The sequence below is a fragment of the Sebastes umbrosus genome, chromosome 12 (genome assembly GCF_015220745.1).
Source record: "Sebastes umbrosus isolate fSebUmb1 chromosome 12, fSebUmb1.pri, whole genome shotgun sequence".
Taxonomy (NCBI): Eukaryota; Metazoa; Chordata; class Actinopteri; order Perciformes; family Sebastidae; genus Sebastes; species Sebastes umbrosus.
Window position 1 is genome coordinate 24,887,594 of NC_051280.1, and position 17,157 is coordinate 24,904,750.

Below are 17,157 nucleotides of genomic sequence, written 5' to 3' on the forward strand. Positions count from 1 at the left end.
GTTATTTGCATAAAAACACACAATTCAAATTATGATTATTTAAATATTAGCTTTGATTAAAAACAAATCTTGGCATCAGTAGTTTTTAATTATGTACTATAAGCTGCTTAGAGCTAATGTTAGGAAGTTAAACAGGTCATATCTATCTCTCGATATCTATTTTATATTGCTGTGAAAACGTCTCCTTCAAACAACTGGATTTATTTAAGTTTCTCGCCAGAAATTTAATTTTACGAGATTACATTGAACACACCATGATGACGTTGTAATTTACCTTCACTGAGCAGCGTTTGAACGCCTTATAATTATAACTTAATGGCACCTCCGTTAACGTTAGAGCAGGACTGTGCCGCCCACCGACTTCTAACAGGTAACGTTACTAACTCTCCTCCTGTGCATTTCAACACAGATTTGTTGTTCACAGTGTCGCATTATCAGGGAAAAATAGAGAGCTTCCCTTCAGGTTTAGTAGTAGTAGCTCCGGTGTGTATGCGTCATTGTGTATAAGCTAGCTGACTGTCTGAAAGCATCGATAGGAATCGATAGACACAGAGGCATGAGATGCCAAGGAATCGGGACAACTAGGAACCGGTTCTCTATTCCCATTTAAAGCCATCACTAGCGTTTTCCCCATAGACATATATGCATAGATTAGTAGTAGAACAGTATTGAATTGTCTGTTTCATAACTAGTTAAAAGTCCCTTCTTGCCACTTTAATTAATAATTAATTAGTTGCCTTCTTTTTTAAGTAGATCCTACTTGTAATTGTGGACTCTTCAATGTTGCATACTCTCTAATGAGTACTGCAGTTTATAAATGATGTGTGATTGCCAACTAGTTGATTAGACTTTATTCCTGAATGGCGTCATAGAGGGAGTAAATGCAGCCCAAACAGCAAAACCAATTAGGTTGCATTAAGCTGTAGAGAGGCAAACATCATAACACAGCCTGACCATCACTATGTGACTTAATGAGCAGAACTGAGTCACCCTGACATTCAGCGAAAAAGCCTACAAGGACTTAAATTTGAAGCTATAATCAGAGTTCTTCATGCTCTTTTCGCTAGTACATTAGCGCAGTCTCAAGAAAATTACAGTTGTTATCTCTATTTTCTTCTTTTAGTCAGAGAATTATTCACAGTAATTACTTTGCTACCAAGCAAATTAATCATCCTGCTCCTGTGTGAGGACAGGAATTAGGCAAATATCGATCCAACCAAAAAACATGATTAAAACATCCTCTTCCACACTGTGTTACTTTAAAGTTAAATCCCAAAACAGTGGGGATGAAATTAAAAATATAAATAAAAGTAAATTGAACCTACATTTTCATTGGAAATACATGCCGCTCCAAGAAGTACAAAATATGTCTGAGATGCACAAATTGATTTTTTTATCCTCAGGAGATGCTGTGCAATCACGAAATTATAATTCAGTCTGTTTCTAAGGATGTGGAATCGAACCAAAACGCCCGAGAAGGACGCCCGTGGTTGAAGAATTACTGTCATTTTCTGAGAGGAAAACACAGTCGCTTTACATTTATATGAAACATGTTTCAGGCTATACGATTTCCATATTTCTCAAAACCTTGTAAACAACCTGCAAGACACGCCCACTCAAATCTGTTTCACAACGCTCATCTTCCATGCCAATTATTTATTTTTCACTGTGTGTGACTGAGCATCCACATATGGAGAGACTGATTGAGAACAAAGTAGACATACAGACAAAAACAGAGTGAAACACAACTCTGGAAATCGTGTCCTGCAGCATTGTTAGCCATCTTCAGCAAGAAGGATTCATTTCCACCTCATTAATATCTCACTATCAGATGATGAGCGCTCCGAATATGGTTTGGATCCGCCATATGTTGCTGCATATCATTAAAATCCTCTTCACCTTTGACCTTCAGATCTCAGTCAAAGCATTGGTAAATAAAATGTTAATGCTTTCTTTAACTATAAACCACAAAAAAAAACACATATTTTTTCAAAGTCTAGTTCCATTTATCATTTTAATTCCAATCCCAAAAATAAAAGAAACCTAGGACATAAGGAGGCAGTAAGTGGAGTGGCCATTGATTCAGCATGGCGGGTTCATGGGATAATCTGGTTTCCGCTTTGGCTGCTGCGCAGATGGCACTGGGAGGGAGGGAGAAAAAATGGGGACAGGCAGGCTATAGGGCTGGGGCGGATATTCACCCCTAGATAAGCCCTACTGTACCATGCACCGTGTCAACCAGCCGGTCTGTGCATCCCAATCTAGATACGCTCGGCTGTCATCAGTTGGCATGGCGGCGGAGGAGAGAGACGGAGAGAGAATTGCAGGATATCGACCGAGACTGCGTCTGTGGCTGGATTGTACGTGCGTGTCTGCAGAGGGCTGCAGAGATATGCAGATACACCAATCATCTCCGAGTGTATGGGAACGGAGGGATAGATATAAGTGCAAACACAGCAGCTGTGAAGTATCAATCCAAGCCTTGCTCCTTCATCACCCATTTATTGCCTCCGATGAGTCACAGGCAGGCACCGAGAACATTGAGTGTGTTTCACATTCAACAGGAAGTGATGTGTTTTAACCTGGCCACGTTTGGCCCCCTGCCTGCATGCATGTTTCAGATTAGTTGTAATTAAGGTCTCTTGTCCTCACGTGCCTCACGTTTGGCAGGAACCCTGCACTGAAGTGATCTCCTGCTCTGAATCTGTGAAGCGGCGAAGTGGACCGTGAGTGTGAATAAATGCACAAGTAAAGACTCTCGTTGCCCTTTGCCTCGTGTTTAAACAACATAGATTAAGACAGAGAGAGAGAGAAACATGCAAAGAGACAGACACAGAGAGATAGAGACAGAGAGACAGACAGAGAGAGACAGAGTGACGGAGGGAGGATTAACTTCTCATCCAGTCTTTGCTGTTGCATAGATTGTAAGTAGCTTATTGCACAAAGCACCCGGCATGTAACCGGTGCCTTTGCATGATTTGTTTTGGGAGTTTTTTTGTGCAGTGGACATCACTGACCTCACGCAGGCAGGCAACTAAGAGCTTTGGGCCTAAAATAGTCGAACTGGAGAATCTGGCAGGCTGTGCGCTTCTAAGAATGAATCCAGAGCTATAAAAGGGCAACAGGTTTACTTCCATGTACACACACACTACCCTTTAATCCTCGACGCTGAAAAGGGTAATTGGGTACATGCATAAAAATGTCATGACACTGTATGGAGAAAACATGATTTAAAACTTAAATCAGAGAACTCTGAGAATTTTATATTAAAGGGAAAAGCCCATACTACTACACTATAATTAATTTGGGATATTCAATAAATTTATGTAAAGTATTTTGTGATTACAATTTCCTGCAGGCTGCTTTGTGTACTTGAGGTCTGCTTCAACTCTCGGTTCTATTGCCCCTCGTCCACACCAGCTGCGTTTCTGCTGCTGCAGCTGCTGCTCTCAGCCCTTTCTTTCTACATAGAGTTTGCCTTTTAATGGCCATTTCATTTCATTATAAATAACATTTGTATTTATTTTAGACCGAGAAAGGTTAAGAAACGTGTGGTAATTTGTAAATAATAGTAATAATCCACAATTAAAACCCGTACTACATTCATTCATGGAACTCTCTAAGTCACTCTATGTTCTATAACACTGTCCGGCACATATTTCAGAATAAAAGCCTTGTGTTAACAACTGAAGGAATTCTGTCCACAGAAAAAAAACGCTTGAGGGCTTTTATTTTTAAATGAAAATTTTGATTTAAAAATAAGTCTTTACTTTTTTTCATCTCCGTAACATTTTCTATAGATAAAGAGATCGAAACTGTAGTAATCTTGCTGATATGATGTCAATATACAGTCAATAGATCACCTTCACTGTCTGTGACATATTCTACAGATGTCTAGACATTAAAACTGTAGAAATCTTGCTGGTATGATGTCAATATACTGTCAATAGATCACCTTCACTGTCTGTTATTGCTGTGAACGGCGCGCTGCTCGCATCAAAAATAGGTGAGACCTCGAATCCCTGAGCTGACACGCAGCCGAGCCGCGCGCGACTTCATTCTCTGCTCAGGTAGACATTAGTCCTCTATATCTTTATAGCAAATAGTGAATGCATTTTCATCCCAACTCGTCACATACTGACGCTTTATCAGACCCCTTGGCGTGACCTTTCGGCCGCAGTAAACACGTGCTTGCCGTTGTGAATTAAACAACAACACATGCTTAGGTTCACTAAATTAGGTTTAGGATAAAAACAACATGGTTGGGCTTAAAATGACTGCGTTTGTACAGTGAAAATGACATTATGAACATTGTGAACAAGGGACATGAACGAACAGCTGATTGTAACGTGAAAGTGAAACTTAACGCACGGGACACAAACAGCAGTCTCTTGGATGAAAGCCTTGTGTTTGACCCAGCCACCTCACCTCCCGCCTGCGTTGCGTGTGTCTTTCACTCTTTAAACTACATCACCTCAGCCGTCTCTCAGAACGTTTGATATTGACACTGATGGCTTTACATTGTAGTCACATACTGACGTTGAGGGTGCCTTGAGCGGCGGTATTGAACGCCGACGGCCGTGACAAAGCATCTGTGTTTAAAGCCCTGGGAATGAAAACGTGCTGAAATAGTTTCCTGCTATATTAATGCTCTGAACATCTTCTAGAGAAGCATTAAATTGAAGCGTAAAACTTTTCCTGTTTGCCACTGCCTTGCATTAAATTGAATTTGGATCTATTCATTCCTATTGAACTGCAGCGTAATTGCATTGTCCTGTTTAATCCATTTTATTGAAGTGTAATTTATTTGTTTCTTCCGTTCAATTCTTCTCTTTTTTAATCCTATTTGTAATTGTTTTTTATGTTGCTTTGTGTTTCTTTTATATTTTGTCTTTTGTTTTCACGTCTTGTTTAAAGCACTTTAAATGCCTTGTTGTTGTTGAAAGGTGCCTCACAAATACACCTGCCTCATCTTGTGTTTTAACAGTAATTTACCACATTTCCCAGAACTATTTTCTAGTAAAACTAACCTGAACTTGAGACTCTAAGTCAGTGGTGGGTGTAAAGACGGATTGATATTCAAAAAGCCAACTAAAGTTTTTTCTTTTTCTCTTCCTGTCAGTGCAGATCCTCAGAGCAAAACACCTGCCGTCACCAGATGGTGAGTCACTTGTTTCTGTCATCAAACACCACAAACATTGTACAACTAATGTGTTGCAGAGTGTCTCCGAGGCAATAAAAAAGTACTTAAACTAATTCACATTAACATATTCAAATCATTTCAGTAAATGTCTTACTATGGAGCCCTACTTTCTCAAATGGCTTCTCTCTCTGCATTGCTATGCGTAGTACAGCGCTCTTCGAGGTCAAACATTCACACCTCTCATTCTGATGCAATCTCAACGGTCTCAGCAGAACATTCAGTTACCTCCCAGGCTTTCGCTTTCATCAATCAAAAGAAAAGTTGAGGCATGTGGGGTCAGCAGCCAAGATTTCACAGATAGTACAATTTCAAAGTAATCTTAAACACTGCCAGAGGCAACAGCGGGCTTTCTGCCAAATCATTCTGCGGCATATGACAGCATGCTCCTCCTAATATGTATGAGAGTGACCGCAGTGACAATGATCCCAGTGACTGCAAAATATGTCCTCTATCTTTGCAGTTAAGTCCAGTTCAGTTCAATTTGGTTCAATTCATTTCACAAAACATTGATGCAACAGGGTGATAGTAGTGATAAGAATATCAAAGCAAATATATAACTCTGCTTTTTATGTTGCTCATTTTAATTCTTTATTAAAACCTGACTGAAAATTAACATCCACCCAAACATATATGCAAATCTTGAAAGGGATAGTTTGGGTGTTGTGAAGTGGGGTTGTATGAGGTACTTATTCATAGTCAGTGTATTACCTACAGTAGATGTTGGTTGACACGCCCACAGTTTGGAGAAACAGACAGGAGATACCGCACAGAAGCAAAACAATATACTGCTGTGGACGGGGCCATATATATATATATATATATATATATATATATATATACTGCATATTTATATATTATGTCGGCCTTTCTTTTAGGCACAGGCGCAGTTTGTGTTGGTTCAGCCCTTATATTCTTTATAATAACAGAACTAATAATTTATTGTTATGATGAATAATATCGACCTTGTTATGTCTTCTTATTGACAGAGTAAGAAACCAACAAGATAAGAAGATAGATATAGATTTGTGGTCTTTATAATTTACTTGCAGCCTAATTCGGACACACACCGTTAAATACTCTGTAACGTCATGTAAACAAACCAGCTGTGAGGTCAAGATCGGACTAGAGACATGTTTGTGTTTTTTAAAGAGAAAACACAGGTTTTTATACTGCAATATTTACTGAAAATGACATACAATACAGCCAACAGTAGCCTAAGTAAACTTTTCAGGCAATCTCCCTCCAGCGTGCTGCCTCCTTAATTAGGATTGTAGTGAAATGAGGAGGTGTCGTACAGATAACACCTCATTTCAACTTTACAAATCAGCCGTTCCTTGTCCGTTGCAACGCTTTCAAAACGAGCGACATAAATAAACAGACATTAACGTAACAAATCTTAAAGTTCAGACTGCAGCTATGCTTTTAGGTGGCTAAAATACGTTTTGCTGCCGGCCCCGTCCACAGCAGTGCGTTGCTTTGCTTCCGTGTCGTTACTCCTGTCTGTTTCTCCAGACTGGGGGCGCGTCGACTGTCATCTACTGTAGGTAATACACTGACTATGAATAAGAACCTCATACAACCCCACTTAAAAAAAAACCCCACTTCAAAACATCCGTCTAACTAACTACTGAAACAAGTTTGGCATTTGACTCACACAGCAGCAAGTGTTTATGTGTGTGTGTGTGTGTGTGTGTGTATGCGTGTGTGTGTGTGTGTGTGTGTGTGGAGCTGCGTTGCTCTTACCTGGATACGACGAGGGGCAAAATCAACATTTTCAACATCCTCATTAGCAGCTCTCCAGGAAACCCGAAGTACTTCACCTCCTGCAAGTGGCAGAGAAAAACACACTGTTTATATCAGTACTCTAATCACTCAGCAAAAAAACAACAACATCATTATAAGCATATTTCCTAAAATATCCAACTTTTATGTATTGATGAAGTTTTAAGAAGAATGTCGATGTCATTCATGCTGACAATTTTCACAAACATGTATTGAAAGATTTGTTTTTTTTATCACTTAAACAATATTGCAATATTTGCCAGAACTTCATTTTACAGGTCCGCAAATTTCACGATAATTAGGTGATAATTAGCAAGTTACCTGTTTGAAATTACTGCCAAATTACCCCAATATTTACCTCAAAATGTATCGAAAATTACTTTGTTTGGCTGTCTTGACTTGGGACTTGACTCTATGCAATATATAATATAAATATATCTAAACCAATCCTTTGCCTGCTTTTGTAACTTGTATAAAAGAAACTAAGATAAGAGGCTGTTGCAGCTCTCAATGCTGTCGCCAAAGGTCTGACGGGGGCTAAGAAAAGGGAGAGGACACATGCAGCGCCTTTCAGCATACAATTGATTTCGATTATTTGCTCTTATATAAAGCATGAATGGCCCTCCTATCAAAAAAAAATGTTAGATCTACTGAAAAGCCACTAAGACCTTTGGCCATCTGGCTTCCTGCTCTAAATTCAAAGACTCACATATAGCTTTTATTCTCTTTGTTGCTGAAATAGTCTCCCAGAGGACTTGCATGCTTTAATTTTTTTCCCACTTGTTTTAAAAATAGCCTTGAATTTTTCTTTTTCCCAGTTGTCAATATGCGTTTTGTGTGTCTGTGTGATTGGTTGAGAAAAAGGTTTCCATTATTTACAAGATGTTTTAGCCTATTCCAATTATGTTGATGGACTTTGATCTAAATAAAAAACAAAAACCTACCATTTAGTATTGCCAAAACAAAGACCATAAATGAAACCAAGATCATGAATGTCTGTACCAGATTTTATGGGAATCCATCCAATAGTTGTTGTAAATAGTTTGCGACAGTCGGTCCGATGGTTGCTAAGAGATCAGACCTGTGTTTTCTCTTCAAGTAATGCTTCAACAGTGTTAGAAATGAAGGTTTATGGTCATGGTAAGCCCAAATACTGTAGCTATAGTATAAGACTTCTTCAGCTTTATAGAGAGGCAAAGTCCCGCCCCTTCCAGTGGACCATCATGGGAACTTATTTTGGAAAAGAAATATGAACGGTAGTCAACGGCGAGAGACATCATTTTTTAATCCTGTTTGAATTGTGCCATGAATCACACATATGATGTTTGTCAATTTAAAAGATAATATTTCAAGTGAAGAAAGTCGCAGTTATTGTAAAAGACTGTGAAAATTCATAGTTAGAAAGACGACACATCCAAAAGTGTGACGTCTCTCTCGCTGAAGCTACGATGCCTGTGTGTTTCGTACTGGGATGTACTCACACCAGCAACGGGTCTTGCTCGTTCTTTCGCTTCCGGTCTGATATGAAAAGACCAGGAGTCGCTAGACATCAGGTCAGATAACGTTTCATCTGTGCCTGGAACATAGCTAAGTTAGCTATCTAGCTAGTGTTGGTGACGTATATCGTGCGAGACGAGAGATGTAGTCCACTGAGCGGTTTCACACAAAACTAAATGACACTATGACGAACCAACGAGAAATTGCGACTTTCTTGACTTGCAAAATTATGTTTTAAATTGATAAACATCATATGTGTGTTTCATGGATCAAAACAATATCTGTCTCTCGCCGTTGACTACCAAACACATTTTTTCCGAAATATGGTCCACCGGAAAGGGCGGGACTTTTGCTTCTCTATAAGTCCTGTTAGTTTTGTCACACTTGCTTATTATTTAACAGTGGGGTTTTTTTTTTAAGATTATTTTTTGCTCCTATTCACCAGCGTTTGATCAAGTGTTGGAAGTTGGGATTTTGTAGGTCATACTGAAAAGAAATACAATAAAAAGGCCCTCTAAGTCAGAGTTAGTAGAGAGGGAACAAAAACTGTACTGAATGTACTGAAAGTGACGTGTTTCTTACTTTCATTTCTCACCTCACCATTACGTGCTACGCCGCATTATGCTGTTATCTTCTCCTTAATTTAGTATAATGTTCAGTACTGAATGCAAATGTATAATGTAAGATAGATTGATATAATTAAGTCTGTGCATGTCTAAATGCACTGAATGATTATAAATGGACCTATCAGCCACAGTGCTCTTGAACTGGACACAATGTCAAACATTATTTCATGATGACATTATTTAACTGTGGTTAAAAACAAGAGCACTGAGCTGTGTGTTCAGAATATATAATTACATTTACATAACTCCTCACAAAAGCAGATGTACAGTTACATGTGTTTGATAAGAAATGTGTTTGAATGATATCCGTGTCTCCTCATCCGTATGCACAGATGCTGCTGTTGTGGAGTTTCACAACCCCCCGAAGGCTGTATGATTTTATCATGTTTCATCATGACACTTTTCTCATGTGTGTGATACCTGTGATGGTACACTGGTTTCTGTTTATGTACGGCATTGCAAACAGCTTGCAGAGCGTTCCTTGAGATTGGTAATTCATCTTGATTGAAAACATTATTTACATTAAAAGTTATATTATGATTGTATTGTAATGCAGTGATCTAACCTGTTACACAGAACCATCTGAGAAGCAGTCATTGGAAACTGTTTGGAAAAGGGCAGGCACTTTCAAAAAATACTTGGCAGGTTGGATGAACCATCTGTCAATCAAACTCTTGCTGAAGCCAGACAGGAGAAGAGCGAAAACATCTTTTCTAACGAGAAAAGCCGTTTCAGTGCCGTTCTTTGCTCTTCTTTCAATGAAGAAATACTCTCCAGTTAACTGATGCTATTGCCGCATCTACGGTAACTTCTTTAGGAGTCGCCACCGTTGTTGTTTAGAACGTGACGTCTCACGACTGTAGCTCTTTACAGGATGCTGATTGGTCCGTGATCTGGCTTGCCGGACACAAACGCATTACATGAAGCCTGACAAGATGGATTTTTGTGTGATATGTGATCCTGCGATTCTCTTGTGACATCGCGAGAATCCAGCTGCCATGCAAAGTAAATTATGATCAGGGAGGGATTTAATTACTTATAAGATAAGATAAGATATTCCTTTATTAGTTTTTAATTTTGTGAAAATCAATCATCTGCGATCATAGAGGAGGTACTGTATACGGCAACATTTGCAATATATTGTCAAGTAATTAGGAGACCCCTCGTCCTCAATATGTATACCCTCGACCCTTGAGTGAGCAGCCTCGAGCCCGAACAGAAGGCTATAGGCAGCGTCGAGACCGTCGGGAGAGAACCAGAGGACGCTTTCGAGCAGAATTCTCTCAGCCTTATCCACGTCAGGCATCTTGAGAGAAGGACATTCCAACGCAGATGAATAAAAAATGGACTCTTGTGACACAGATATATGTAATCCCTGATCAGTATGACTTGATTAATGTTAGCAGAAAAGTGTAAGATTTGCTCCCTATTGGAGTAGGAATGATACATGATTATATAAATAGTTGTGATTAACATATTGGCATGTAACCAAGATCAGGTCTTAGGAATGTGAAATAACAAGAATGATTTATGGTCGACATAAAGGACCTTGTGGATGTGAAATGACGACATATAGGTGTCACTGTGTTACTATAGTGACTATCACTCAAAGGGAGTGCATAGACTATAGAAGTCAAAGTGATTTATTATTTAGTTTTTTCTAATCTATAGAATTAAAACCACCAAATTTACATAATAATTTACAGTGTCTGCGTTTGTCTCCTTGTTTCTCCTTGTTGGAGATCAGGTTCCTTAGATGCACCAGAAAGAAAGAAAGTCTCTTCCTGTCTGACTATGTTGCCATGCAACAATTGAAGGGCAGCGTTTTATTATCTAGTTCATATCAGGACTCTTTGAGTGGATTTTGGTTGTAATCTAAAGCGGTTAATAACAGCTGATGAGCAGCGGGCTACAGAGGTCTGGTAAACTTCATGGTAATAAGGTGATAATAAGCAACTAACCTATTTGAAATTTCTTTGGAATTACTGCCAAATTACCCCAAAATTTACCTCAAAATTTATCGAAAAGTACTTTATTATAAACATTGTTTAATAATTATATTCCGCTATTTCCCAATAAGCAGTAATAAATTGCTGGTAATTTATTTAATACTTTTCCAGGAAAAGAATACAAAGGTAATTGACATGCCTTCTGGTAAATAGATAATAATTATCAATATTTCAAATTTCTTAAAAAACTCCCTGAATCATTACATTAACTACCAGGTTACATTTTTGTAAACAATAAGTCACACAAAGGTGTTCACAATTTTGTAAAAAAAAAAAAAAAAATCCAAACCATTATCATGTCAAAAAGTCACGAGGAGAAAAAAACAATAGAAAAACAAAGCAAAGGTGAAGAGTCGGCAGTGAAAAATGAAATTTAAGTACAGCACATCTGTGCAGTGAGATGATGGAGCAATAAAAGCTTTTTGATTCTGTTTCAGAGGGACAGAGCTTTTAGGCCAAATGGCTGAGGGAGCATGTGTGTGTGTGTGTGTGTGTGTGTGTGTGGAGTGGGGGCAGGTACATTTGTGTGTTTTGTGTTGTACGTCAGTCCGTGAACGCAGTATTCAGAGTGTACATATGAACAAACACACACACTCATACGCACACACAAACACAGACGCACTTTAAGGCCGTGAGCTGGTATTTAACATTTGTATACAAACAGATAATATTAGTGAAGCTTGTCTTTACATTAGTGCATCTGGCCTGTTATTAAATCCCTGTCTGCCTGAGTGACGTTTGAGACACTGATTGCATTGTTATGACCAATAAATGCTGAGATGATATTATGAACTACACATAGCTGGGCGACAGAGTCAAGCCAGTTTTTTCACTTCAGATAAAAACACCTTTCTGACCGAAAAATATACTTTGAGGTGGCGGAGCAGCAGGTCATATGAGAAACAATCCACTCTTGTTCTCTTGCACTGTTAGTGAGAAACAGAGCTGCTTTTGTGAATATGTGCTGTTAATTCATTTTGTATTTATTCTGTTATCTTAAAGGTGCAGTGTCGAGGATTTTGTGGCGTCTAGCGGTGGGTTTGTCCGTTCTGGGCTACTGTAGAAACATGGCGGCCGGCTCCGTGAACAGGACCCGCTATATAAACGAGTCATTAAAAGCTAACGAAAACACAACGACTCTTATTTTCAGGTGATTATACACTAAAGAAAACATACTTATTAATATTATATTCCATTTCTGCCAATCAGTAGATCCCCTGAAATACTACACACTGTTCCTTTAATGACTCTTTGGGCATAGAAAGAGAGGCCAATACAAATCATGAATGCTACAGTACAGTAGCATAACACCATAACACACCCCCACCTCTGCCATTCACCAGAGTGTTGTATCATTATTCATTTGTATTCCTGAATGCAGCATGAACATGACCTTTGTTTTCACCTTCACGCTACCAGCTGCCACACAATCGACTGTAACCCACTACCAGCCTCTTCATTCTACACAAAGTACTGAATGCTTTCTCATACAACTGAATAATTTTGTTCCTCTCGAGGTCAGGGTGTTCGAGGTTGTGGAGAACTCAGGCAGCTACTACACTGTTTTCCTTTTTCCTGCTGAGAGAGTAAAAAATCTTGGTGGCAGTCTCAGCGTGGGGGCAGATGGTCTAGCTTGTTAACCACCGCTCACTGTTTGTGACCGAGACACAGAAAAGAGCTTTGTTTATCTATAGAAAACCACATTCCCTCCCTATTCTGTCCTATCCTGATATGTCTAAGTCACTTATTTCAAACCTCAGTGACAAAGTGGCAAAGACAAGCAAACCAGAGCTGCTTAGCGTGTTTACCACCATAACAGCTAATCAATTAGCTCTGTCAATAGGCCATAGTTGTTTTTCTATTATTTATAGATTTTGCTAACGAGAGGTTTGTGGTTGGACGTGTTCTAAAATTAAGTTAGAGCACATACTTAAAGCTTCAGTAGGTAACAATTTTTTTGGCCTCATAGGGCAAAAATTGCATAATAACCTTTCAGCATATTGTAATTCAAGTGTTCTGAGAGAAAACTAGACTTCTGCACCTCCTCATGGCTCTGTTTTCAGGCTTTAAAAAATCTAGCCCATGACGGGAAACTTTGACCAATCACAGGTCATTTCAGAGAGAGCGTTCCTCTCGAGCGTTCCTATCGAGCGTTCCTATTGGCTGTGCTCCAGTTGATGGGCGGTGCTTGGTATTTCCTCAACTGATCTCAACACGGCAGCCGGGTCACAAACTTTCTCATTTTACAGCTAAACAGTACACTACAAGATGTTTCTGAAAACATTTGAGGCGAGAAATAGGCATTACAGTAACAGAATATTAATTAATGTTTGATCAGCGCTGCCTAGTTTGACCGTTCGATCGGAGTTCGTGAGTGATTGACAGCTGCTCAGAGACGGCAGACTCCAGCTCGGCTCTGATTGGTCGTTTTCTTAGGTGTACTAAGAGGACACAGAGGGACATGATCTTTTTTCAGATTACCTGTGTCATGCACTACTGTCAGGATATAGTGACCGTTTTATTAAAATTAACTTTTTTTAATCATATTTGCTCCAGTTCTACCCGCTGCAGCTTTAACATCTGCATGCTAGCATAGTCATCGTTAGTATGCTGATGTCAGCCTCGCAGAGCAGCTAGCACGGCTGCAGACTGTAGTCTTGTTACAATATATTGACATAAAGGTTAGAAGGAAATATACTTTGAAAAATGTTTAATGTCACATGATGGCTTCAGTTTCTTTTGGATCTGTCCTTTATGACTTCCCCTGTTCTCATTTCTAAGATGAATCGGTTTAAGGCCAGACTTGCTGAAGTCGTGAAAGTGTCTCCTCGAGTCTCTCCTTATAAATCATATTCATTCTTCTTCTTCTTAAGGCTATAGCAAACTCTCCCATGTGGTGCACAATTCCATCAATCGAAGTGGCAGAAAGTAGACACACATTTGCTTGCGGTGGCGTGTTCAAAAGTCATTTAATTTTTTATTCTTGTATGCCTGTACCAAATAATGGGAGTACAGGGAGATATGAACTTAACACGAGGCATCGCCAGCTCACTGTGATGAATTCATCCCAGTGGCTCCCGTGACCTCTGTGACCCTGAAGAGACGGTTAAGTGGATAATACAAAAATGTAGATTGGTGCACATGTGTCCACTCGGATAGTATGTTAACAAGACCGTGTGGGAGGATACAGCGATAAAGCCTTTTGTTCACTTCACTGACACGCTGTGCTGTGAGCTCCATTAGCAATTGTTGTAACGGAGAGAGATAAATCATTTTATGATCCCGTTTGAAGTGCGCCATGAATCACACATATGATGTTTGTCGATTTAAAAGATCATTTTGCAAGCCAAGAAAGTCGCAGTTTGTCGTAGGTTTGTCTTAGTATCATTTAGTTTTGTGCGAAACTGCTCTGAACTACGTCTGTCGTCTCGCACAATACACGTCAGCAACGCTAGATAGCTAACTTAGCTATGTTCCACGCACAGATGAAACGTTATCTGACCTCATGTGTTTTATCCAGCGACTCCTGGTCTTTTTATCAGCCGGGAAGAGAAAGAACGAAACACACAGGCATCGTAGCTTCAGAGAGAGAGACGTCACTACACAACTTTTGGGTGTGTAGTATTTCTAATTACGTATTTTCACAGTCTGATACTTCAACAGTTTTACGACAAACTGAGACTTTCTTGACTTGCAAAATGATCTTTCAAATTGATAAACATCATATGTGTGATTCATGGCGCAATTCAAATGGGATCAAAGAAATATTTATCTCTCTCCGTTGACTACCGTTCATATTTTTTCTCTGAATAAGGTCCCTTGGGGTCCACCGGAAAGGGCCGTGACTTTGGCTCTCTAAACAGTTATCAGAGCAATGCTTCGGTGCTCAACACATCCCCAGGAAGGCACACATCTGAAGCTCCCCTGTGTCTCACTACAAAGTCGTTCGACGTAACAGGCGTGCTCAAACATGAATGGCAATACCTACACACATCTTACATCATACATACAACATCCCACGTACACCCACCACCTCCAACAGGGCATCATCCAATTTTAAAACCTTTTCATTTTTCAAGCACCCTTAAAGTAGCAGCTATTCATTAAAATTTGATTTCACACATGCTTTCTCCACAACACGTCTTTTAATCATTATCAAAGTGCTTAGAGGAATAATCATGCATGCAGTTACCTGCATAAATGCAATTTCTCTGTTCGTCTGCGCCATCTCGGCATTCTGAACTATTTAATTCCACTTCCTATTCAGTCATGTGTGAATTATATAAGTGAACACGAATGGTATGTTGTTGACTTCATGTCTCTGTGAGTGATTGACAACTAATCTCTCTACCGGCAATCCCTCTCCATGAGTCCCGCTGAGGGGCTGTGGGCAATCTGAGCGACTGATGAGACCTATTTGAAAAGCAGAAAAAAAACTATTTTCATGCTCTTTTTCCATTAAGATTGTACCTGACAGCAGACAAATTGACTTTTGGATGAGGCAATTCAATGCCATTCTAGGAACAACTTAACCACTTTCATTTAGTGTTTTTCTTCTTCTCTTCATTAAAAAACAGACGACCCCCGGGGGGTTTCTAAACGCTGTATTTTTGACACTCTTTTGCAAATCCAGTTTGAGCAAGATAAAGAACCTTGCGTCGTCAGTCTCTTCGGTGAAATCGAACAGCCATCATCAACAGATTCTTTTCAATCTGCCCGAGAGAGCAATCTACTATTGATTACTATCTTTTAATGGTCCTGTGTGGCCCATTGTGGTGGTGAAACCTGTACTTTGGTAGAATTAGATGGGCTTGGATAGGCTAAGAGAGGCTGGTTTATAAAGATAAGGTGAAAACGTGATTATTTGACGTGAATTTGTGTGTGGTCGAGTGTGTGTGTGTACTGTGAATTGAACCGATTGTGGGGACTTAACAGTATCAAGTCCCCACAACGGATCATTTTAAGGTTAAAGGTTGGGGTCGGGCATGTAGCTAGGAGTTACGGTGATGCCTCCAGGGATTGAATGTGAGTCAATACGGCGCCCTCACAAAGATAGCAATACATGTTTGTGTGTGTGTGACTGTGAAAATGTTGGTGTGTAGCCCATGGAGCGGAGGTAAAGAGGCAGATGCAGGGAACAGGGAATTGGGTAATCTCTTGTATTAGGAGATGTGGCGTACCAGTCCATCACAGCATTTAAGAAGGAGACATGGGGTCACACACTTGAGGGGGGGAGGCGGGCAGGTGGGTAGTGTGTGTGTGGGTGTTTGGGTGGGGGGGAACCAGGCGTCACAATCACCACCAGGCGTTTTAACCGACTGACCTGCTCGGAGAGCTGCTTGCCTCTGAGGAAGAAGCCAAGCAGGCAGCCAATGACCACGGCCAGCACGGACAGGATGAGCAGTCCGTTCTGCTTGCAGACATTCTTCACCCGCCCCCACACTTCATCCAGAGCCACCGCCATCCTCCTCCTCCAACCACCTACTCCTCCTCCTGCTTGTCCTGGTCCTGACTTCGCGAACCCCCCCGCAGAGAAAACCACCAAAGCAAACCCCCCCCCTCCTTTTACAACTTATTCAGCCATATAGAAGCAGCACAGAGCCAACAGCTCGCCACCGCTGCGGAGGAAACGGAAGAGTGTGGGCTCGGCAGGTGGGGCGAGATAGATAGATGGATGCAGACTGAACTGATGAAGGTGGGATTGAGAAAAGTGAGAAAGAAAAAGTTTAAAGATGGAAAAAAAAGTTGGGGATTTGGTTAACAGAGGAGAGGGTTGAAAAGAAAAATTAAAGAGGTAGTCGTCCAAAAACAAAGCACTTTAGCAGTTTCTGTGTTCCTCTTCCGAACTGCTTCCTTTATTATTCCACACGAGACTAAGCGCATCACACACTATCTCTGTCTATCTGTGTCTGTCTCTCTCTCAGTATCAGTCACCTCCCCCTCTGTCTCTCTAACCTCCCCCCTACCCCACCCCTCCGACGCATTCCTCCCGGTGGCCAACAGGGGGCTCTGCGACAGCTGGTGGTATTGTCATCAGCGC

The 17,157-nt window shown here is 40.3% G+C and overlaps 1 protein-coding gene across 1 annotated transcript in view; it reads right to left on the reverse strand.

Moving 5' to 3' along the window:
• The window catches only part of slc1a7a (solute carrier family 1 member 7a), a 38,023-nt gene extending 21,442 nt beyond the window's left edge, over positions 1-16,581 (reverse strand). Inside the window, exons 1-2 of the mRNA XM_037786371.1 lie at positions 16,441-16,581; positions 6,947-7,026 (exon numbers count right to left, since the gene is read on the reverse strand). Of these exons, the coding sequence (XP_037642299.1) occupies positions 6,947-7,026; positions 16,441-16,581 (221 nt within the window). The remainder of the gene's footprint in view (positions 1-6,946; positions 7,027-16,440) is intronic.
• Between the last annotated feature and the right edge of the window lie 576 nt (positions 16,582-17,157).